Source organism: Camelina sativa, chromosome 18, assembly GCF_030686135.1.
Source record: "Camelina sativa cultivar CO46 ecotype springtype chromosome 18, ASM3068613v1".
In the NCBI taxonomy this organism is placed as follows: domain Eukaryota; kingdom Viridiplantae; phylum Streptophyta; class Magnoliopsida; order Brassicales; family Brassicaceae; genus Camelina; species Camelina sativa.
Window position 1 is genome coordinate 14,803,418 of NC_141897.1, and position 23,422 is coordinate 14,826,839.

The 23,422-nt window shown below is 35.6% G+C and overlaps 3 protein-coding genes and 1 pseudogene across 3 annotated transcripts; 2 read left to right on the forward strand and 2 right to left on the reverse strand.

The window, feature by feature from the left end:
* Positions 1–677: 677 nt before the first annotated feature.
* Positions 678–4,556, forward strand: LOC104761148 (monocopper oxidase-like protein SKS2). Its single transcript, XM_010484182.3, has 9 exons — positions 678–1,499; positions 1,886–1,995; positions 2,109–2,379; positions 2,465–2,600; positions 2,793–3,159; positions 3,247–3,615; positions 3,707–3,785; positions 3,890–4,089; positions 4,185–4,556. Exons 1-9 carry the CDS (start codon positions 1,353–1,355, stop codon positions 4,288–4,290), a joined length of 1,785 nt encoding a protein of 594 aa, XP_010482484.1. The 5' UTR covers positions 678–1,352; the 3' UTR covers positions 4,291–4,556.
* Positions 4,557–4,730: 174 nt separating this feature from the next.
* On the reverse strand, positions 4,731–7,243 carry LOC104761149 (putative pectinesterase/pectinesterase inhibitor 59). The gene is made up of 2 exons (XM_010484183.3): positions 5,907–7,243; positions 4,731–5,557 (listed from the first exon to the last, which is right to left on the reverse strand). The coding sequence occupies exons 1-2, from the start codon at positions 6,814–6,816 to the stop codon at positions 4,860–4,862; spliced, it is 1,608 nt and encodes a 535-aa protein (XP_010482485.2). The 5' UTR covers positions 6,817–7,243; the 3' UTR covers positions 4,731–4,859.
* Positions 7,244–8,461: 1,218 nt separating this feature from the next.
* On the reverse strand, positions 8,462–10,496 carry LOC104761150 (putative pectinesterase/pectinesterase inhibitor 60). Its single transcript, XM_010484185.3, has 2 exons — positions 9,460–10,496; positions 8,462–9,294 (listed from the first exon to the last, which is right to left on the reverse strand). The coding sequence occupies exons 1-2, from the start codon at positions 10,373–10,375 to the stop codon at positions 8,597–8,599; spliced, it is 1,614 nt and encodes a 537-aa protein (XP_010482487.1). The 5' UTR covers positions 10,376–10,496; the 3' UTR covers positions 8,462–8,596.
* Positions 10,497–19,180: 8,684 nt separating this feature from the next.
* LOC104763374 (DUF21 domain-containing protein At5g52790-like) lies at positions 19,181–20,405 on the forward strand (annotated as a pseudogene).
* The last annotated feature ends 3,017 nt before the right edge of the window (positions 20,406–23,422 follow it).

Consider the following 23,422-nt stretch of genomic DNA (forward strand, 5'->3'; position numbering starts at 1 on the left):
AAAAAAAATTTGGCAGAGATTGTCCCCATTATAGATACTAGGCCCAACCCAACGGCGACGTAGGGAAAATGTGGTACGTTTTTAGAAATTAGAAAGATCAGATAAAATGTAACGAAAGAACAAAGAAACAAAAACAAAATGGAATAATTTGAAAACTTGATTTTCATGTATTTTCTCAATCTGTATCATTTTGTGTAAATCCTTTTGTTGTAATTAATTATTTGACTTTAAAATATTACTACTAGTAGATTGAGACAAATATTTCTGTGATGTGTATTAATTTCAGGTTATTTTAGTAGTAATATAACTTAAGGAAAGTATTTTATTAAGAAATAAATTTCTTTAATCGTTAAAATCCCATATATATACGTTACAGCCTTTTTAGATATATACTACCATAAAAAAGTAGTCTTGGTTGGAAATTACAGAGCAAATATAAATTAGCATGTGGGATGTGGCCAACATTAATTAATTAATTAATAGGAAATTATTTTTCTGCATCGCTAAAATCATGAATATATTTTTCATTAAATTAGACTTTGGAAAAAAATATTAGTTGTTAGAATTTTTATTTTCTTTCCTTAATAACACTTTGCAATAATATTCTAAAACACAAAGTACATTAGAATATATATACACATACTATAAAATACACATATCTATCTACAGGAATATATGAGTTGGGTGTATCGTGACTTTTAGCATCGTAGGATCCTCTCACAATCCCAAAACGTATATATATATATTTTTTTTTTTTGTCAACAAACATTTACAAAAAGAAGAGTATCTCTAGATTAGAAATTTTGTATTAGTAAGTGCAATCTACAAACATTTATAACCCAAAATGTCGTAAAACACAATCATAGCACACAATTATTTTCTACCACAAAAACACTAACAAAAATCAAATCTTTTATGGAAGCTTCCTCAACTAATCACAATTTACCCATCGTTAATGGTAGGTAATCAATCGAAATTAGAAAGTGAAAAAAAAATAAACCGGTTAAATATCTATAATTTCACACACATTTGTTTAACCGTTTTACAAACCGGTTAATTCGGTAAACCAGTAAATTAATTAATACGCGTTTTAGTATCATCAACAAAAAAAAATAAAACTCGTTCTTTATATTGGTTTGTCACATTAATTATTAGTATTTTTGTTCTTCAATCTCTCTTTCTCTTTGTCAGAGCAGTTTCAAAAACCCACACACACACACTTTACACACTCTTCATCTTCCTCCTTTTTGCTTCTTCGTCTTCGATTTTTTTTTTTTTTTGGTTGCTCAGATAATTGTCGTTTCTGTAACCGAAGATCATCATCGACTGAAGAAACCTAGATTTTCTCACAAATGGCGGCTACTGATTTTGTCTCGCGGTTTTTGGTTTTCGTCTGCTTGGCTCTTCTCTTTGGCTTCTCTCTCGCTGGTGATCCTTACGTCTCTTACGATTTCACTCTGTCGTACATCACCGCTTCTCCTCTCGGTGTTCCTCAACAGGTCTCCTTTCGCCCTAAACCCTCTCTTTTTTTTTTTTTTTTTTTTTTTGCTTTTCCATGTGAAATTGAGGTTTAAGTTGACGTAATCAGATCATCTTAGGTGTTAAAATCTAGTTGATTTTGCTAAAAAATCATATCGTAGTTGTTTGCTCTGGAGATCTAAACATTACGGTTCGTTCGTTCGTCGGAGGTGGTTGGTTGGTTACTGGGGGTTTTTTTTTTAAGCGAGTGATGATGATCTGCTTCTTCGTTTCATCACCTAATTTGATTTTGACGTTTAACTTGTTCTTTGATCTAAGAAGACGAACTGTTGTTATCTTTACATGTTGATTTGGGATTTGGAGTTTTGCTAATGATGTATCTGATTATATTGTTGTTCCTTTGTAGGTTATAGCCGTCAATGGGAAATTTCCAGGTCCTGTGATTAATGCGACTACGAACTACAATGTTGATGTTAACGTAATCAATCATTTGGATGAGCCTCTTTTACTCACTTGGTGATGATCCTTTTAAAACATTACTCTGTGGCACTTTTTTTTTTTCATTTGGATGAGCCTCTGCTTTATGTGTGATGATTCCTGACATTTTTTTTGAAATTTTTTTTGGGTAGGCCTGGTGTTCAGATGCGGCGTGACTCGTGGCAAGACGGTGTTCTTGGCACAAACTGTCCAATTCCTCCTAAATGGAACTTCACTTATGATTTTCAGTTGAAAGATCAGATTGGAAGTTATTTCTACTCTCCTTCACTTAACTTTCAGAGAGCTTCTGGTGGTTTTGGTGCTATCATAATCAACAACCGTGACCTTGTCCCTATCCCTTTCCCTAAGCCTGATGGAGAAATCATCTTCATTATTGGTGATTGGTATACTCAGAACCATACAGTAAGTGTGTAGTACTGGGTGTTTATTTTCTTGTTGATTATAAGTTTCAGTGTGTTTACATATGTGAAACTCTGTTTTGTTTTAGGCATTAAGGAGTCTACTTGACTCTGGTAAAGAACTTGGGATGCCGGATGGAGTTCTCATCAATGGGAAGGGTCCTTTCAAGTACAATAGCAGTGTCCCTGATGGAATTGAACATGAAACCATTAATGTTGATCCAGGTAACATTTTGAGAGTTGTATTGCAACTTTGCTTACATTCTGTTCCAGTTTGCTTCTTATTCGAATTTTGGTTGAGGAGTTTTGTGCAGTACTGGATCTCCAGTTTCAGCTCTTTGTTCTGTCATTGTATTGCAAATCAAAGTTGGCTTTTAGATTTATTCCCTCTTACTTCATTCGAGTTACATTTTTCAGGGAAAACATACAGGATCCGCGTTCACAATGTTGGTATCTCGACAAGCTTGAACTTCAGGATTCAGAACCACAAATTGCTTTTGATTGAAACTGAGGGTCGGTACACCTCCCAAATGAACTTCACAGATTTCGATGTTCACGTGGGACAGTCTTACTCTTTCTTGGTCACCATGGACCAAAACGCTACAAGCGACTACTACATTGTGGCCAGTGCTAGATTTGTTAATGAAACAGTGTGGCAAAGAGTCACAGGTGTTGGCATTCTCCATTATTCCAATTCCAAAGGACCTGCTTCTGGTCCTTTGCCAGTTCCAGCTACTGACGTTTATCACCCTTGGTCCGCAATGAACCAACCAAGAGCCATAAAGTATGTCTAGAAAACTCTTCAAGCAAGTGAATATTTGAATTGAGCCTGTAGCCATGTAAATGTAATCCTTATGCTTTTCATTTGCAGGCAAAACACATCTGCAGGTGGAGCTCGTCCAAATCCGCAAGGATCATTTCACTACGGACAGATAAATATAACAAGCACATACATCTTGAGGAGTTTGCCTCCAACAGAAATCAATGGGAAAGTTCGTGCAACGCTTAATGGTATTTCATTTGTCAATCCAAGCACCCCCATGAGGCTTGCAGACCACCATAAAGTGAAAGGAGATTATAAGTTAGATTTCCCAGACAGACCACTTGATGATAGGCATCCACGACTAGACAATTCTATCATCAACGCTACATACAAGGGCTTTATACAAGTTATCTTCCAGAACAATGACACCAAAATCCAGAGCTTTCATATGGACGGATATTCGTTTTACGTGGTTGGGTAAGTAAATCATGCCACTCCTGGGTACATATATTATATTTTCGATCAGTTTCACTGCTCTAACGTGGATTTTCAAAATTTGGTATTCCAGGATGGACTTTGGTATATGGTCAGAAGACAGGAAAGGTTCATATAACAACTGGGATGCAATATCACGAAGCACGGTTGAGGTTGTTTCTCATTTGCAATCTGTCTTTGTTCACCAACTGTACTTATTATAATATTGGTCAGCATATTTACCTAATTGGATTTTTTTTTCAAATGTTTGCTTCAGGTTTATCCAGGGGCATGGACTGCTGTACTTGTTTCCCTCGATAATGTCGGAGTTTGGAATATCCGAGTTGAGAATCTTGACAGATGGTATCTTGGCCAAGAAACATACATGCGAATTCTAAATCCCGAGGAGAACGGAAGTACGGAAATGGATCCGCCCCCAAATGTCCTGTACTGTGGTGCTCTTCAGAACTTGCAAAAGTAAGGATCAGAAACTTCACTCTCTCCTTCTGTAGTTTAACCTTCAGATTATGAAAAAAAAAACTAAGTAACTCTGCTTTGTTAATTTCTTGCAGGGAACAACATCACAGCTCTGCTGCAAAATCAATACCAAATGGACCGTTGAAACTAATTTTCAGCATGATGATTATATTTCTTGCCTCGTCTTGGTCTTTCTGCTGATTCCGTTGCATCATCTGCGAATCTACTCTTGTCTGGTATTCTGATTTCCCATTGGTTAGGGATGTAGATGGAGAATATATCCAACTGTTGAATTCGTTGTGTTTCTCTCATTTTATTGATTTTTAGGTACTCAGATGCGTTTGTGTCTAAGGCTTTGTTCTTCGTAGTTATATAGGTTATTTGGAGTTCAATCATGATCCTTGTTCAACTCTTTGCAACTGTATCTAAAGCTCTCTTTTGTGGATATTCTACATTAATATCTACCATTATCCTCGTGTCCTTAGTATCAGAGATAAGCAATATTAATTGGGACAATCATTAGGATCACATTTTGGGACGGCACAGGACGAGAATCTCATTGTGATCCGTCATGTTCCATTCCTGAATGTCAAATGAAAATAATAATAGGACATGATTTGTATACTCGTTTTCGCAGTGTCTTGAACTGAAAGCTCGGTTCTCCATCTATAGCTAAAACTTAAAGTTTCATGATATGCATACTGACTTATATTCAAAAGTTTAAAATTTATTTATTGTAATTTTAAGTACGGATAAACCAAAGACTGCCTCTAGAGCCCGGAAGTGAAGGGTATTCCCGTGCGTGGGAGCCACGCAGCCCCGGCGATGAATTTCCCAACAGTGAAAGCAGATGCATCGGAAGCTCTACCCAACACATGATACCCTTTCCAACGGACACGCCACCTTGTGGATGAAGCTGGTCCGGTATTCTTATACTCTGCGTAGAACAGAGTGTCAAGACCAAACACCGAACCTTCAATCCACGGTGACCACCCGACCGGACTCACAACAGTATCTATATACGTCTGAAGAACTACAGTGCGTGAGTACTTCATCCAAGGCCGGCCCATATAAGTCTTAACGCTACTGAGCACCGGTTTTAGATCAGGAGCCGGTATGATTTGTGAGTTATGGATAGAGATCCCTGTGTTCTGGAACGGATCAGCACGACCTTGTGCGGTTATTACATTGGCTTGACCTTTAAGTGGCCGACGAGGGAGGATGAGACAATTTTGGAAAACGGCAGCTGCATTTCCGAAGATGAAATCGACTGTTCCATAGATGTAGCACTCGCGGTAAAACTGGCGTTGAGAATGGACCATCAGTGTGTCTTGGTATCCTTCAATCGAACATTTGTAGAAGATTGAGAGGTCGGACGATGACCGAAGTGCCACGGCTTGTCCCTTGGCTGGACCAGCTGTATTCTGAAACGCTATGCCTTTGGCAATGAAGTGAAGTCCCTCAATACCTGGATCACACGCAATGTAAGACAACTGTTTCACAATGAGAGAAAAAATGACATAGAATCTTTTAAATGGTAACGCTTACACATTTTGCGGGGGAAAAAAAAAACAACGGTTACGTTTGTTTATTATATAGATATATTTTATAACTTTTTAAGTAATGAACTAATGATAATAACTGATTACGATCCCAATGTATGATTTACTTTGGACGTCTCCGCCATGAATCTTATCGATTGGAAAACTCAAGTCGTACTACGGAATATTCGATTTATTTTTTCATTAAATGACATAGATCACTTGTTAGATCCAATCTACTAATTAGAAATTAATGAAAACAATTAAATTATTTACCGGCAGTAGCGGAGTTGTAAGTGGTGTAACCTCCTTGGACACTTCGACCACCGGTGATAATGGTGGATCTCATTCCATCTCCGACCAACATTATGTTATCATTATTGAGACGTACGTTTATGTTTTCTTGATATATCCCTCTTTTCACATATATTACGAATCTCTTTGACATTGACCTTCTTCGTCCAGCCACGTCAATAGCCGCTTGCACCGTATTGAACTGTCCCGATCCGTCTTTAGCCACCACGAGGTTGGCTCGAACGGTTCTCAAAAGTCTTCTATCTTTACCGGAAACCCACGTGGGAAAATCAGCGGTGGTGGTTCCGTTGTTCACGGCGGGCAAGAGGGCTCCGTTGACGGCTAAGCAGTTGCTGATGAGGTGGGAGATTTTGGTGTTTGAAACGATGGGTGTGATGAAATCTGAGACGTTGAAATCGGTTGAGCCGCGTCGGCAAGTCTCTGTGTTGGTAAGTGCGGTACTCAGCCATGTTTGAGCGTCGAAGTCGGTGCACCGTTCAATGGCTTTTGGAGACACGCCTTGCAGCGTCCGGTTTAGTTGCATGATCGTGTCTCCGTAGAGGTCAATGCAGTCTGTCAAAACAGCTTGTTTCTTGCAATCTGTGCAGTTCTGCCCGGAATTAGTCAACTCGTCCCTTGCTGATACGGCCCGATCAATGGCTGCTTGCACCAGCATTACTCGGAACTCGGATAGTTGTGTCGGCTGTCGAAAACCATTGTGGTTCTTGAAGTAGCATTTGCATGGATCCGGGTATGGAGTTTTGTCACACCACCGGTCAATACCTTGACCGGTTGTGGAATTGCCATCGGCTAAGGTGGTGAGAGGACGGAGGCAGAGTAGTGATAGTAATAGTAAATGTAGAGATAGAAAAGAGAATTTTGGCAACATCATCTTGATGTGGTTTTGGTACTGTGAGAGAGGGTGGAATCGAATGTAATTCAAGGTAATAGCTAGAGACTAGAGAGTGGGAACATGACTCCAATCTATATCTTAAATCTACAATTATATATTGTGGTGGTATTGAAATTTAAAGCGAAACAAGCAAACAAAATTTATATTGTGAGGTTATGAATGAGATCTACCTTTGCTAGCTCGATGGCTGCTGTCTTCTTATTGCGTGAACGATACTATCACTTAATTTTAGTAATAAAGGTATTGTTTTAGGGGTTCTTCAGGATATATACTCATACACTTTAACCAATAAATTGTTGTTTTTTTTTGTAATATTGGCTTCTTAAAAAAAATCCTTATGTAAATTGGAGTTAAAATCGTGCATGTTATAAACAACTGATGATATGATCAAAAACTTTATAATTACGTGTTTAGTTCTCTTTTACTTATCTTTTATAATGGCCCTCCATGCATTGTTATGTTTCTTACACGATGTTTCAAAACGCTTGATAAAAAGGAACGATAAAAGTAAGAATTTTCTCATTATTTGACATCTGGTACTAGTAATAAAAGCAACAATAACTCGTTTTCAAAGTTCTAACTTTTGTAATAGTTGATAACATTTTGTTAGTATAGTAGATAAAAGTTTGATTAATTAAACAATTACAAAGATGTCACTCAACTTTTCTTTTTTTTAAGAATTATGACGTCTTCGTAATTTGACTAAAAAGTTATTGAAAAATCAGTAAGGAACAAGAAATTCTTAAACAATTATACTTTTCCTAGAAGAACGCCGTACGAGATCTTGAATACTGAAATTAAAAATTTAAAAATCCGACAACAATTAAAAATCCTCACTTGAAGGTATTAAATATGAGTATTAACATCCTAACTATGTATTAAGTATGAGTATTAACATCCTAACTATGTATTTAATATGATTATTAACATCCTATGTCTAGAATCCAAGATGTAAAAGTCATTTAAAATAAAAAGCTTAGTTGGTTACTTGCTTATATCCTTTTTCTTCTCTGCCGATGTGAATCCTTCATTTCACATGCTACTTATATTGTCAACCAACATAATTAACTATCATGCACACTCAAATCTACATTGAATGCAAAACCTGTCAACATTGTTTTAACTATCAGCAAGACTGGATTGTTTAATTTGTTGTTTTAGTGTTTTCATTAGTTAGCAATTTTCTTTACGTTATCACATATAAAGAACAGATCTGATTATATATGTTTTTATTTTAGTTTTATGTATTGAAAACATAAGTTGAGTATTTTCAGTATAGAATTGCTATAAAACACATTTCGGATCATTATATAATTTAATGATCATGAACGTTCAACTTGTCGAGAGAGATGGCATGTTCGTGTTCTCTAATTAAAATACTTCGAAAGAATAAAATATAATGACCCATGTGATCCCTTGAGTGTTCCATGCACACTTACTCACACAATTAATCTGTAAAAACAAAGAACAGAAGCGCACACATAGTTTAAATTAACAAGTCCATTAATTACGCGCAGACGTCATTAAATCTTCTATTAGAAACCACTCATAATAGACAATCCTATATACAACAAGATCTTGCTTAAGTTAAATAGAACATGCTTCTAATATTCCCGTTTCGATCTTTGTTTCCGCAAGGTCTTATACTGAATTCATTATGCTTAAAGCTAAGGTTCATTCATATTCCTAATGAATTATATTTAGAAATACAAACTTTTACATCATTGTAAACTAAAGCATGAAAAACCAAAGACGGCCTTTAAAGTCCGGAACTGAAGGGTATGCCAGTGCGTGGCAGCCATGCAGTACCGGCGATGAATTTTCCGACAGTAAAAGCAGATGCATCGGAAGCTTTACTCAACACATGAAACCCTTTCCAACGGACACGCCACCTCGTGGACGAAGCCGGTCCGATATTCTTATATTCCGCGTAGAACAGCGTGTCGAGACCATATGTCGAACCTTTAGTCCATGTAGACCATCCTACGGGACTCACAACAGTATCTATATACGTCCTCAGAACTACAGTGCGCGAGTACTTCATCCAAGGACGTCCCATATATGTCTTAACGCTACGAACCACCGGTTTTAGATCAGAAGCCGGTAGGATCATTGAGTTATGGATAGAGATCCCCGTGTTCTGAAATAGATCAGAACGACCTTGCGCAGTTATTACATTGGCTTGACCTTTGAGTGGTCGGCGAGGGAGGATAATACAGTTTTGAAGAACGACGGCTGCGTTTCCAAAGATGAAATCGACTGTTCCATAGATGTAACACTCTCGGTAAAACTGGCGTTGCGAATGGACCATCAATGTGTCTTGGTATCCTTCGATTGAGCATCTATAGAAGATTGAAAGGTCTGAGGATGACCTGAGTGCCACGGCCTGTCCCTTTGCCGGACCTGCCGTGTTCCGGAACGCTATGCCTTTTGCTATGAAGTGAAGTCCCTCGATACCTAGATCACACGCAATTTACTAATTTAGCAAATTGTTCCAGGAAAAAATGAAATAAAACTTCAAATCATAAATGGTACGTTTATCTAGATAGTTATAAACTTATAATAATGCTGTCACACTAAAAAATAAATAAATAAAAGATTAGTGAAAATTAATTAATTTACCGGCAGTGGCGGAACTGTAAGTGGTGTAACCTCCTTTAACACTTCGACCACCTGTGATAATGGTGTATCTCATACCATCTCCGATCAACATTACGTTATCGTTATTGAAACGTACGTCTATGTTTTCTTGATATATTCCTCTCTTCACGTATATAACGAACCTCCCTGACGTCACCTTTCTCCGTCCAGCCAAGTCAATAGCCGCTTGCACCGTCTTGAAATGTCCTGATCCATCTTTGGCCACCACGATGTTGGCACGCACCGATTGCGATTGTAGAAGTCTCCTCTCTTTACCGGAAACCCACGTTGGAAAACCCCTCGAATCACCGGTGGCGCTCTCGTTTTTTCGGGCGGTCAAGAGGGCTCCATTGATGGCTAAGCAGTTGCTGATGAGGTGGGAGATTTTAGTGTTTGAAACGATGGGTGTTACAAAATCCGTGACGTTGAGATCGGTGGAGCCGCGTCGGCAAGTCTCGGTGTTTGTAAGCGCGGTGCTCAGCCACGTCTGAGCGTCGAAGTCAGTGCACCGTTTACCTACACTGGTTTTTGAAGACACGCCCTGGAGCGTGCGGTTTAGCTGCATAACAGTGTCTCCAAAGAGTTCAAGGCAATCTGACAAGACGGCTTGTTTCTTGCCGTCAGTCTTGCTGGAATTAGTCAATTTGTTCCGAGCGGATACGGCCCGAGCCATGGCTGCTTCCACGAGTAGTACTCGGAACTCGGATAATTGTGTTGGCTGTCGAAAACCGCTGTGTTTTATGAAGTAGCGTTTGCACGGATAAGGGTACGGAGTTTGGTCGCACCACGGGTCAATGCCGGTAGAATTGCCGTTGGCTAAGGTGGTGAGAGGACGGAGGCAGAGTAATAATGAATGTAGTAATAGAAAAGAGATTTTGTGCGTGATCATATTCATCATGTTGCTTCTTTTGCTAACTGATGTGGTGTGGTGTGAGAAGGTGGAATTGAATGTAGTACATTAGTAAAATGTTAAGCGAGTACAGAGTAGAGATCGTGAGAACATGATTCCAATCTAACTTATATATATATACTTATATATTGTAGTGATATATATATATATATATATCAACATTAAAGCAAAACAAGCAAACAAAATTTATATTATGTTTACGTACTAACCAAAACAATTCATGTACTATGAGGTCATGAGTGATGTCGACTTTATTGCGTGAACGATCCGATCACTTTCGTTTTAGTATAAAGATAATAGGGGGTTTGAGGAAGTTCTTTTATGGTAAATTTCTTCGATAAAAGTCCTTAGTTCAAATCTTGAATATTATAATATGTGGATGACACAAAAAAAACACTAAAAATAAACAGAAACATAATAGATTTAGAATACCTATATGGGTTTTGCTTGGAGGGCCATAATAAGGATGATGACTTTGACCGTACGTGTTTGATACAATAATATGAGTTAGGGTTTAGTATTTTATGATTAGATTAGAGTTTCGATTTCATGGTTTATGGGTTAAAAGTATAAGTTGTAAACAATTATTCTTTAGGTTTTTATTTTCTCATTAGGTAGTTAAGACGTTTCGGCTCTTCCCATTACAATTTACGGTTCATATTCTCATGCTAAATGTCCCTTATATATGTGACATAATGTATATATTGTTTACAATTAATTATTTAATTTTGTACAAGAACAAGAGCAAAACCAGTTTTTGTTCACTGAGGAAAAAAGATTATAGCTAGTAAGTAACACGTAACTTTCGTGTGTGTTAAGAGTGAAAGAGAGTTAAACGGTGGCAATAAAACTATTCAGAGTCATTACTTATGATGCATTTTTCCATTGGAAGATCTAGAGATAATTGGTAACTTGTTTTTTTTTTCTTCTTGTTCTGGTTGTTACTTATTCTTAGGCTCGGAATGGTAACCGCAGTTTTAGTAGTGCGGGACAAACAATTTGATAGTGCGGTACGGTTCAACTGCGGTATGTGCGGGACAAATGTATTTGCCGGACAAGTGCGGTTAATCCAAAATAAGCGATACAAAATAATGTTTGATTGGTAAAAAACAATAAACAGTACAGAATGTATATTATTTTATTAATTAAAATAGAAATTATTTGTTGATTAGATATATATTCTAAAAAGAGACTAAAAAAATTGTTGGGAAAAATATTCAACAAACTTATTATTTTTAATCAAAATTTTTGTTAGATCAAAAAATTATTAAATTTCTTTTAACAACATAAGCACAAAAACAGGAAATAAATATACTAAGAAAATTTGTTGTTATAAATATTTTTGATAAAGAAAATCTTCTTTCTATATTATTTTCTTTTTTGCAAATATTTTCTTTCTATTATTAAGGCTTTGTCATACCAAATAAACAATATATGTATACACGTTTAAAATTGCCATATAAATACTGGTTAATTTTTTTTAAATGAAAATATGAAAAACAAACCACATGTTTCTTAGAAGTTAAACCCTAGTTGCATCTCCTTATATTACTTGTAGCCGTCTGATTTATCTTCTTTTGATAAAATAATTATTATTATAATAAAAAGAAATAAAAAATAGAAATTGGCGTTTTTTTAGAAAACCTGCTGAGTAAATGGTGCATCTCTTTAGGAAAGCGGTATAAGGCTTTATCCAAAGGTCAAAAACGCATCTGTTTTTTTTTTCTTTTTTTTAGAAAAAAACGTAAATATTAAAAAAACTTGTGATTGGTGTAAGGAAAGCGTTTTTTACAAAAAAAACACTTTCAAATCCGCTTCTGCTGGTTCCCAATCACAACCTTAGGCCTTAAATGGTGACCAAATAGAGCGGGGCGTTTTTCCAAAAATCACAATCAGCAATAAATACACCAATCACATAATTATACATGTTTTGCGGTTTTTGAAAAACTATAAAAGGAAAACCGCTTTAATTTTTTGTTATGTCTTGTGAAACATAAAACGCACTGCTTAATGAATACTCTCCATATATGGTGCGGGACTAAAATCCTCTTTCCATAAATGTATGATTCTGTAATAAATGATAATACATTATTTGTAAATAACAAAATAAATTTTAATAAATTCATCTATCTTTTATATAGAAAAAAGTTAGTAATCAATAAATAAATAAGTTAAACTTTTAGTTTAAATAAATTTGGGTATTTAAGGGTCATAAACATATGCAATATTTTTTTCACAAATACAAAACATATATTAATTTACAATTATATTAATTATTTATAAATTTACTCATTTATTTAGACAAAATTAATGAAACGACTTGACCCGTTTTTTTTAATAATAAATAATAATAATATAAATAACTATGACTAGTGGTCCCATATCCACTAGCCACCTACCACAATCACAAACAACAGCGGAATAACAAGACCAATTAAATAACCAACTGAACCAAAAATCCAATATTAATCCATAATAGAATAACCAACAATCAATCCTAACCATTTCAATGTCAAACAACAGGAAACCAAGGAACCGACAACCTAATAAGTTCTAAAGACCCAACTATAGCAACCTAGCAATGCCAGACAACATCCAATCGAGTCCCTAGAACATCTTCCTCTTCATTGCCTAGATTCCACGATCACACTTTGCCTTTACCTGCACCACAAACACAAATTGAGATGCATGAGTATTTGATAAATACTCAGTGAGGCAATCCTCCCATCTATTGGGCTATACACACAAACAATAAGATCTCTCATGCCAAAAACAACAACAATAAAATAAACCAGGAACATGAACAAGTGACCCAACACGATCCGGTTACTGTCAGAATGGTGTCGACCGATACCAGAAGGTGTCGACCGACACTGAACATCTGGTGTCGACCAACACCACTTGGGTGTCGACCGACACCTGCTCGATACCCCCGAAACCCTAACGGTGTCGACCGACACCTCCACATGGTGTCGACCGACACTCGCTAAGTTCCCGAGCCGTCCTCGCGTTAGTGTCGACCGACACGACATTGGTGTCGACAATGATTTCCTTCGAACAGAGCCTTCGAATCTCGCCTCCAAACTTCTCCTATTCGTCCCACACAATCCCAGGAATGAATCCAAGCCTCAGGAGCTACGAAAAACTCACAAACAACCTTAAACAAACAACCAAACAACACACAATATCACAGAAACAGAGATCTTAGCTTAGATAAGCCATGGTCATGCACTCACCTTAGCCAACAAAGAGATATAAGCCCAAAGGACGAAGCTACCACCACAACAACCTTCCCACCACGTTCCTAGCCTTGGATCTTCACTCTCACAGCAAGATCTCTCCAAAAATGCCTTCAAATCTCACAAACTCTCACATGAACTCTTAGAAACTGTTTTCTCCTCTTTCTCTCTCAAAAACAACAAACAGCGACCAAGACAAAAATAAAACACGACCTAGGTCGTTTTCCCACTTAAATATCTCGGTTCAATGGTTTTTCCTAAACCAAACCGGTCCAAATCGATAATTCAATCAATCTGGTCGAACCAGAAATAAGTGGTGTCGACCGACACCACATGAGTGTCGATCGACACCCACCCCCAAAACCCAGAGTTTTGGTTCGCGGGCATTACATTTAATAATAAATATATATAAATGAGCACTATCACCATTTGAACCCAAGAAAAATATTCTCATTCTCTCTCTCATAAACTATAAATAACAAAATGAATAACATTATACATATGCTATAAATAGCAAATATTAATAACCTATGAATAATATTTTTAGTTGGGCATAAAAATATGTACATAAGAAATTTAAACAAATTTGTTTATTTAAAGTTCTAAATATCTTTTAATTAACATAAATCATATAGAAGTTTTTTCATACCATTATTATTTTTGCTAATTTAATCAGACAATTATTATAGTAATTGTTACAGTAATAATATATATAACTTTATTATGAACCACAATTATTTTTTCACCAATCAAAGATTACTCAATACCGCTAATTCTATATAAACCGTACTTTTTCCGCAAATATATTTCTCCTGCATGAACCGCAGTTGAACTGTACCGCACTATCAAATTTTTTGTCCCGCACAGCCATATACGTTGTTACCATTCAGACCCATAGTTTAACTAAAAACCTTAGCAATATAAGCTAAAATAAACTAGTTTTAAAAACAACTATACTTTTCCTAACTTCTATTACAGACGTATTAATGATTTGCAGCGATTATAGCTAGAAAAACGCCGTACGAGATCTTCGATTCTTGAAATAAAATTAAAATATATCCAACAACGATTAATTATCGACCGTCACTTGAAATTATTATGATTTATGAACGTCCAAAAAATATAGAATATCCAAGAAGTAAAATGTCATAAGCAAACGCTTTAGACTTAGTTTTGTTTTTTGTTTTTTTATCACTTAGACTAATTAGTTTTTTTTCTTTTTTTGATAACTCACGGTAAATCACTTAAACTAGTTGCCATGTCGTTTTCTCTCTCTGGCTCCTTCTGCTGTAAATCCTTCACATCACGTGCTATTAATATCGCCAACAAACATAATTAACTATTACATTCAAATCACAATTAAATGCAAAACCTGTTAACATTTTTTCTATGTTATCACCCAGACCCTAGTTTAGTGTCAACTTTCTATTTTATTTTTCTTTATTATTTTTGTAACGTATATCACATATAAGTATATAACTTTGCTTGATCGAATTGAATCGGATTGCGACACTATTTAAAACTAATCTTATGCTGCTAAAATTTTTTGTCATTTTGCCAATATAAATTTAGTAATTTCAGAATATTGTTTTTGGTCTACGGTCTACTATATGCATTTTGAATAACTAAATAATCTTTGATTTATTATGTAACATTCAACTTTGTCGAGAAAGATGGCATGTTCTTCTTATCTAATTAATACGTAGGGAAAAAATGACCCATGCATGTGATCCCTCGAATGTCCATGCACATACTCGTCCCATGGCAATTGCCCCTCTCGCCATAGATATGAGCCGGGGCTGCTCTCACGCAACCACCAGATTTCTCGTACATCTCCCGTCATGCTCTCTTGCTTATTTTAAGTTTCATCTTTGATTTCTAAGATTATTGTAAACAACTGTTTCGTCACGAAAAAATATCTTTTTTTTATCGAAAATGTTCTAATATACTAGTAGTATGTATATGCGGGTCCAATATAAGTCATGTTACGCCTTATCAACCGCTTGCCAGTTTCCACCCGTACGTGATTAGCTTCATCATCGAGATGTGAAGGCTCGTTTTGTGTATCAAAGTAGACGAGGAACTATATTTAGTCTTATTCTTAGCCACAACCTTAAAACATTTCTATAAAATCTTTTTGCGAAATTAGCACATCGAATTTTGAGAAAATCATTTTCCGTAGATCAAATCGGATCGCTAGATAAGTCACAACAGTTTCACAAAAGGACCAATTTCAGAACTAAAGAGACACAGCCGGTCCATAGGCCAAACCATTGAATCATTATTTTGCCGCTGTATATATTATATACAAAATTTGGTCTAATTTTCTCAAAAGTTTATTTGGTCTAATGGCGTTAGGAGTGTTTGTGAAGACTCACTCGTTACGAGTTCACTATGTCATTTTTTTTATCTTTCGTCTTTGTTTTAATAAATATTACAAATATTCAACCTTTTTTTTTTTGATTGCGGTCCTTGAAAAGTTAGCGACGGCTCTATAAAGAGATATACATTTCGACTTTTGTGTATAATTTATTTTCAATCGTTTATTTCGACATATTTGTCGTATTTTCTTCATAATTTTCAGGTATCCGACATGTATAATAGAAATATACACTAGCAAAAGTCATAATAAGTTGAAGTTGCGTAAATGTCAAGAAGCACATGGAATGGAAACTTATGGTTATGGATTGGATCTGTACGAGACAGGACACAGAAGTTGTCGTTGACTTCTCTCCTTTGCATTCTCTAAAGTAATGATGATAAGCACTTATTATCCCCCGCAGTATTCGCTTATCATTTTCACATAAATGTGATTCCGATTTTTGTTTTCAGTTTTCCAGAATAAAAGTAATTACGAACATGATAATATGATAGTGATATTATTTATGTCTTGAGAAAATAGTGTCCACAAAACTAAGGTGAAAAGTAATTTTGATGTTCGATGATCAACATGCATGGGCCATCAAATTTAGCTCTATGGACTTTTCTCTCTTAGCTCTATTTCTAATTTTCAATTTCGCCCAAGGGCAGACCTGGCTGACTGGCTCCCCCATTCATAAACAAATCTAAATCTGTTTTTTTTTTTTTTTTTTTTTTTTTTGTGTGTATTACATTCTATATATTTTTAAAAAATATATAAGATCATATGATTTGTTTTGCCTATTTTGTAGTGTACTTTTCACTTTTAGTAACCTTTTATTAAAATGTAACATATAACATGAGTAAGTTATAAGTATGTTTGACAGATTTACACTTAGATTGCCTAGAAAACCAATTTTTGGAAAGGTGGTTTTAGAAGTAGAGTAGAGTAGAATAAAAAATTACTACTAATGTGTATTTTATAGCAAGATGATTTAGCACCATTCGGGTTAACTTGGAATGAACCAAGATACACCAAATTTGGTTGAATAGTTTATTGGCTCGGTCATTAAGCTATTAAACTTATGTGAGATTAAGCCAGTTCAATTCGGCATCGGTAACAAGTCATCAACCAACTTACCAAGAGAAATAGAAAAGATTGGATCGAATCTACTCAATTTAATGAATATTCGAACATATCTGATCCTATATTTTCCAACTTTTGAAAAGGTAGTTTTAGAAATAAAGTAGAGTCAAACTAAAAATTACTACTAATGGTATTTTTGATGAACTAAAGTTTTCCTTATTACTACGCGGGATAACACGATAATAAATGGAATGAAATATCAATGAAAAAAAAAAAAAAAGGGAACCACTTAATTATAAACACTTCTTTTTTACATATGCTAAATTTGATTTGTTAAAAAAATCATTGTATATTATCTCAATTAGAATATTTATCTTAACATTTATGCAGTACATTTTTATGTCACCCTTTCTTATCTTTGTATCCAAACAAGTCTCAACTAAATTCTCTACAATCCTTACAACCAAACACAATCATTTCCTTATTTGATAATATTAATTTCCTAAAATTATCTACCTAATTTAAATCAATATGTTATATTAAAATATAATTCTCCTTGCAATTTTATTTAATCTTATATTTAATTATTTTAACTACTATTTAATACATAAAGTTAATAAAATTTTAGATTTTTTTTTAGCATATGATGTGATTTGAATTTTTATAAAAGGATATATATTTTAAAAATTGTCTTAGGATATTTATAACCAAATAAGTATATTCACATATAGAACTCAAAATGCATTTTTAAATTACAATAGGGTGCCATCACTTTTTGGCTTTTTGCCAACTTCGGGTCAGATTTTTAACTAAAATTATAACCGATTCAATTATCCGGATCTTCCTTAAGATTATCGAATATTTTGGACTGGTTTTTAATACATAGCGTACTTATTTACATCCAATTAATGCTCATTGTATCTTAGGAAAGATCTAATTTCCATGCCGAATTTTTAGGGCTGAGTTTGACAAAAAAAATTGATAATACAAATTCTGTAATCACATCCCTATAATATAGCAACTAATTCAAGATGAATACATTTTAGAAAATATCAAATTTGCGTTTAATAAACGATTATATATTTGATAAGTTCTTATTAGCTTTAAACGTACACTATTAATCCAATAATATCAATTGAGAATCAAAATATGAATATGTCATATCATTCATTCTAAATCATAACTAACCAAATCATAAAATGTATATTCTCAACTTGCGAATCAAGAGTTTATACAAAACCTATCTACAAGTGTTAACAGTATATATAAATGCAATTCACCATCGACTACAAGCACCACTAAACTATTATAATATTATATCAACAAAATAATAGACATGTGGTTTATTATTGTTGTTGTCCTTTCAACCGTCGTTTGCTTATTTTTTGTCAATCGTTCGCTTTATTGTTGGTGTTATCAAGGCTTTTTTTGATCTTTTATCACCTGCTCCTTTGGAACATACTTTGTTGTATTTGTTTTTTGGAAGAGAAACTTAAAAAAGGTTTCCTGACTTCACTAGTTTCACTCTCTCTCAGTGAATTGACAATGCCAGTAGTTGCATGTTGTTCTCCCTCACATCTAAGTGAGTCTGAATATCCCCTGTGGGTGTTTTTTTTGTGTAACATGGTCTCACTCTCCAAAAAAGGATGTCATAACTTAATCCTGACACACCAGCTATGTGCTGAGCATTGAACTTGATTCCGAGCTTTACTTGCTATCTTGGCCAACATCCGTGCATAAGCCTTTCTTGTATTTCTGTTTGATATCAGGGCACTCGAGGATGATAATTTGACAATGATTTGGAGATTAAGGTTGGATATTAGACATCAACATTGTGTTTTAGAGGCCGATGACCAAAATTTAATTGTGAATGCAAAGGTTCTTAATTACAAAAGTATTTTGTTTTCACCATATGTAATAGCTGATTTCAGAATGAGATTATACCTTTGATATAAAATTTTGGAGGGTAGTTCTTGGATTCTGTTCTACTGGTGCAGCAGTTGGTACACTATGTCATCCGCTGATACTATTTAAGTTCCTATGATTCTCACTAGCTCTCATTCTCAACAGTCATAGTGTTAAGTATTTACCGTCTAACATACTTAAGAAATGGCAGCGAATGATGTCCCTTGCTGTGAAACCATGTTCTGGGTGTACATACTCGAATGTGTTGTTCTAGTAGCTTTTGCAGGTTTGATGTCAGGATTGACTCTTGGGCTCATGTCCCTTAGTCTTGTCGAGCTCGAGGTCATGATCAAAGCTGGTGAACCCCATGAGTGCAAAAACGCTGGTCAGTTTCATTAACCTGTTGACCTGTTCATACTTTATTACTTATATTCATACTATCACCATCTAAAAAAATTTGCAACAAAATGGTCAGAAAAGATTTTGCCACTCGTTAAAAACCAGCACCTTCTCTTGTGTACTCTCCTCATAGGCAATGCTTTGGCAATGGAGGTAATAAGCTTAAGTGTATATCTGTGGATACAACTTATTTGTGTTGTGCACACTGTGCTTTTTTGAAAGTTCTGAGTCAGTATATACTGACTATGTATTTTTTAATGATAAATTCTAAAAGGCTCTACCGGTCTTTGTCGATTCCCTGCTTCCAGCTTGGGGTGCTGTCCTGATATCTGTGACTCTCATACTTGCATTTGTCGAGGTGGACAGAATTTGAATTAGCTTTTCTCTGCTGATCTCAGCTTTAAACGTTTGCACAATAGCTTACTATTCATTTTCAACTGTTGTAGATTATACCTCAAGTTGTATGTTCTCGGTACGGACTGAGCATCGGTGCAAAGCTATCGGTTTTGGTTCGGTTGATAATCATAATCTTCTTTCCATTATCTTATCCAATCGGCAAGGTAATTCAATCATCTTAACATCAATGGAACTTTTAGACTTTTAGTGGATCAATTGAGTTTATGATTAAGCGGTAATTATTTTGTTAGGTAAAAGAATTCTTAAAAATTGTCTTCTTTCAATGCCTCAGCTACTCGATTTGCTGCTTCCAAAAAGACATTCTAAACTTTTAGGACGAGCAGAGCTCAAGTCACTTGTCTACATGCACGGTAATGAGGTTTGTTTCTTTCAAGAACTTGGAAGGCTTTTAATTGTTCTGTCAATATTAGGGTGATCCATTACTTTTTTTCTTTTCAACTTTCTGTGACCATTTTCTGATAATTATTAGGCTGGAAAAGGCGGGGAACTGTCTCATGATGCAACAACGATCTTATCAGGAGCTATGGACATGTTTTAGAAGAGTGCCAAAGACGCAATGACACCTGTCTCTGAGATATTCTCACTCGACATAAGTTCTAGGCTCGATGAGTAAATTCTATATAAAGATACCTTGTCTTCGTTAATAATTATGATCGGCTCCCTTCCTGTTTGTGAGCTATAATTCTTTCTATAAGCTATATACAGAAACTAGGTTAATTAGCTCAAATTGGATTTTCCGAAATTTTTAAAATTCCTTATTTGAACACACCTTGTCTCAGATACACCTTGTCTATGGTCATACATACCAAATATACTATTATATCCTCAATTACACAAAATACATGTATTACATAACTACATGGATAAATTACAGTAGAACCTTTATAAATTAATAAATTTATCCGGTCTCAAATTGAGACTAATGTAATTTTAGATACTATTCGATAATATAACAAAATAATAATTTTTTCAAAATCCTTTGTAAATATATGGTCTCATCAATAATATAAATTAATAATTATTTAAAATTATCTAAATATATGTATATATCGACACATTAATTTTTTTATTATAGTTCATTTTTGATATTTTTACTGTAGAAAATTGTGGAATATTCTTAATATTCTCTGCTATTGAATCAATTATTCTTAAAAATCATCTGAAATTTTGTGTTCTTGAATTTGAAATTTATATAAATCATTTAAAATTATTTATAATCTCTTGTTGTTCAATCAATAATTTATAAATCTCGATTCAAATCTACTGTTATTTAAAATATCACAAAGTTTTTTAAAAATCTACTAAAAATAAAATTACTTGTAATATTAAATTGAATACACCCCCTAAATCACCCTCTTACAATTGGTTTGGCCTTTTTAAGGCCGGCTCAGGAGAACCGATGTGAATCTTTAATAAAATACAAGCTTCCAACTCCATCTTATGTAAAACTCTTGTATCGTATTTTGAAATCCATTTTCAAAAAACCGAAATATTTTTAATTAACAAAATCCAGGTGGGTATAAAACACTTTTATTAAGTTACATAAACCAATAACTCTTGTAAGATTTGTCTCTTTGACTCTTTGTAGTAACTATATGAGTCTGATTGGTGACCACGTTTAAACGAGGCGGTTAGAAAATTATAAACGGTTGTAAAAGAGGCGGTTAAAAAGAAAGCAGTTAAAAACAATGGATAGAAAAAATGGTGTGGTAAAAGAGAGCGGATGAGTATGTAGCTTGATTGGTAACATTATAGCGGTTGAATAATACAAATTAAATTAAATTATGACAAGTTGAATAATACAAATTAAATTAAATTATGTCAAGATTGGTGGTAAGGATTGAGCTTGGTACAGGGCTAGAACTGCCGACTTCAGTTGAGATACATGAAACACCGGGTGAATGTTACTGTGAACTGGTAATTCCAACTTGTAAGCTACTCTTTCAACCTTCTACAAAATCTTGTACGGACCAAAGAACCGCTGGGATAGTTTCTCATTCCTCCTTTGAAGCAGGGAACTCTGTCTGTATGGTATCAGCTTCAGATAAACCCAGTCGCCTACCTCCATCTCTACTAACCGGCGATGCTTATTCGCTTCTTTCTGCATACGGTACTGGGTGAGTTCCATATTCTCTCGTAGATCTATCAGTAGACTGACATGGTCCTGCAGCAACTCCTCCACCATTGCATTAGGAGTACGGGTATCTCCATAGCGTATGAGTTTTGGTGGCTCACGGCCGTAAACTGCAAAGAAGGGCGTGTTCTGAATGGACGAGTGGTAAGAGGTGTTGTACCAGAATTTTGCCCATGGAAGCCATTGAGCCCAGCCTGTCGGTCTCCTACTTGTGAAACAGCGCAGATATGTCTCAAGGCACCGGTTGACAACTTCTGTCTGACCATCTGACTGAGAGTGGTAGGTTGTGCTTCGATTAAGAGTAGCCCCGTGTAACTTGAATAACTCAGACCAGAAACTGCTGAGGAAGATACGATCCCTGTCTGATACCAACCTCTCTGGAAACCCATGCAACTTTACGACTTCTCCGATAAAAGCTTCTGCTATGATCTTCGCGGTAAAGGGATGCTTTAAGGCTATGAAGTGAGCGTATTTGCTTAAGCAGTCCACGACTACCAAGATCGAGTTAAACCCTTTAGACTTTGGCAACCCCTCCACAAAGTCAAGACTCACATCTGTCCAAACTTGGGTAGGAACAGATAACCGAGAGAGTAAACCCACAGGTGACAAGGTAGAGTATTTGTTTTCCTGGCATGTCTGACACTTGCGAATGAAGTTCACCACATCCTTCCGCATACCTCTCCAATGAACTTCTTGAGTGAGTCGCTTAAATGTTTTTAGAGCTCCTCCATGCCCCCCAATTGCACTTGCATGAAACTGCTCCAACAGCTTTAGAATGAAAGGAGATCCTGGTGGTATCGCTAAGCACCCATTCTTGTACAGCATACCTCTCTCAAGATTGTAACCGGGATGATCGGTTGACTTGTTTTCTAATGCTTCAAATATAGCTCCTAGTTCCTCATCATTCTTGACTTCCCTCAATAACTCCTCCTTGTCCAGGGTCAATGGAGCATTTAGAGTAAGTTGGTGCAAGTTCTCCATTACTGGTCTCCTTGATAAAGTGTTTGCTACCATGTTTTCTACCCCTGGTTTGTACTCAATGCGGTAGTTGAGTCCAATGAGTTTGGCAGCCTACCGTTGTTGGACCGAGGATACTGCCTTCTGTTCCAGAAGATGTCTGAGGCTTCTTTGATCAGCCTTAATCACAAACTCTGGACCCGTTAGGTAATGCTTCCATTTACTGACTCCTATCACAATTGCCAACAATTCTCGCTCATAAACCGAATTGACCCTCCCCTTGGATTAAAAAGCTTAACTGAAAAGTGAGATTGGTCTCCTGTTTTGAGACAGAACCACTCCAAATCCTATTCCAGAAGCATCAGTTTCAATTGTGAACTCCTGATTGAAGTCTGGCAGAGCCAGCACTGGTAGACTAGTGACTGCTTGTTTTAAGTGATGGAAAGCTTGAGTAGCCTCTACTGACCAAATGAACCCTCCTTTCTTGAGTAGCTTCGTCAAAGGTCTTGCGATTTGACCATAGTTCCTGATAAAGCAAC

Excerpts from the sequence above, each read along its gene's own strand:
- LOC104761148 (XM_010484182.3), top strand. The coding sequence starts at position 1,353 with ATGGCGGCTACTGATTTTGTCTCGCGGTTTTTGGTTTTCGTCTGCTTG. Across the intron at positions 1,500-1,885 it reads CTCTCGGTGTTCCTCAACAG|GTTATAGCCGTCAATGGGAA; the intron begins GTCTCCTTTCGC and ends GTTCCTTTGTAG. Across the intron at positions 3,616-3,706 it reads TATTCGTTTTACGTGGTTGG|GATGGACTTTGGTATATGGT; the intron begins GTAAGTAAATCA and ends TTGGTATTCCAG.
- LOC104761149 (XM_010484183.3), bottom strand. The coding sequence starts at position 6,816 with ATGATGTTGCCAAAATTCTCTTTTCTATCTCTACATTTACTATTACTA. Across the intron at positions 5,558-5,906 it reads TTACAACTCCGCTACTGCCG|GTATTGAGGGACTTCACTTC; the intron begins GTAAATAATTTA and ends CGTGTGATCCAG.
- LOC104761150 (XM_010484185.3), bottom strand. The coding sequence starts at position 10,375 with ATGATGAATATGATCACGCACAAAATCTCTTTTCTATTACTACATTCA. Across the intron at positions 9,295-9,459 it reads TTACAGTTCCGCCACTGCCG|GTATCGAGGGACTTCACTTC; the intron begins GTAAATTAATTA and ends CGTGTGATCTAG.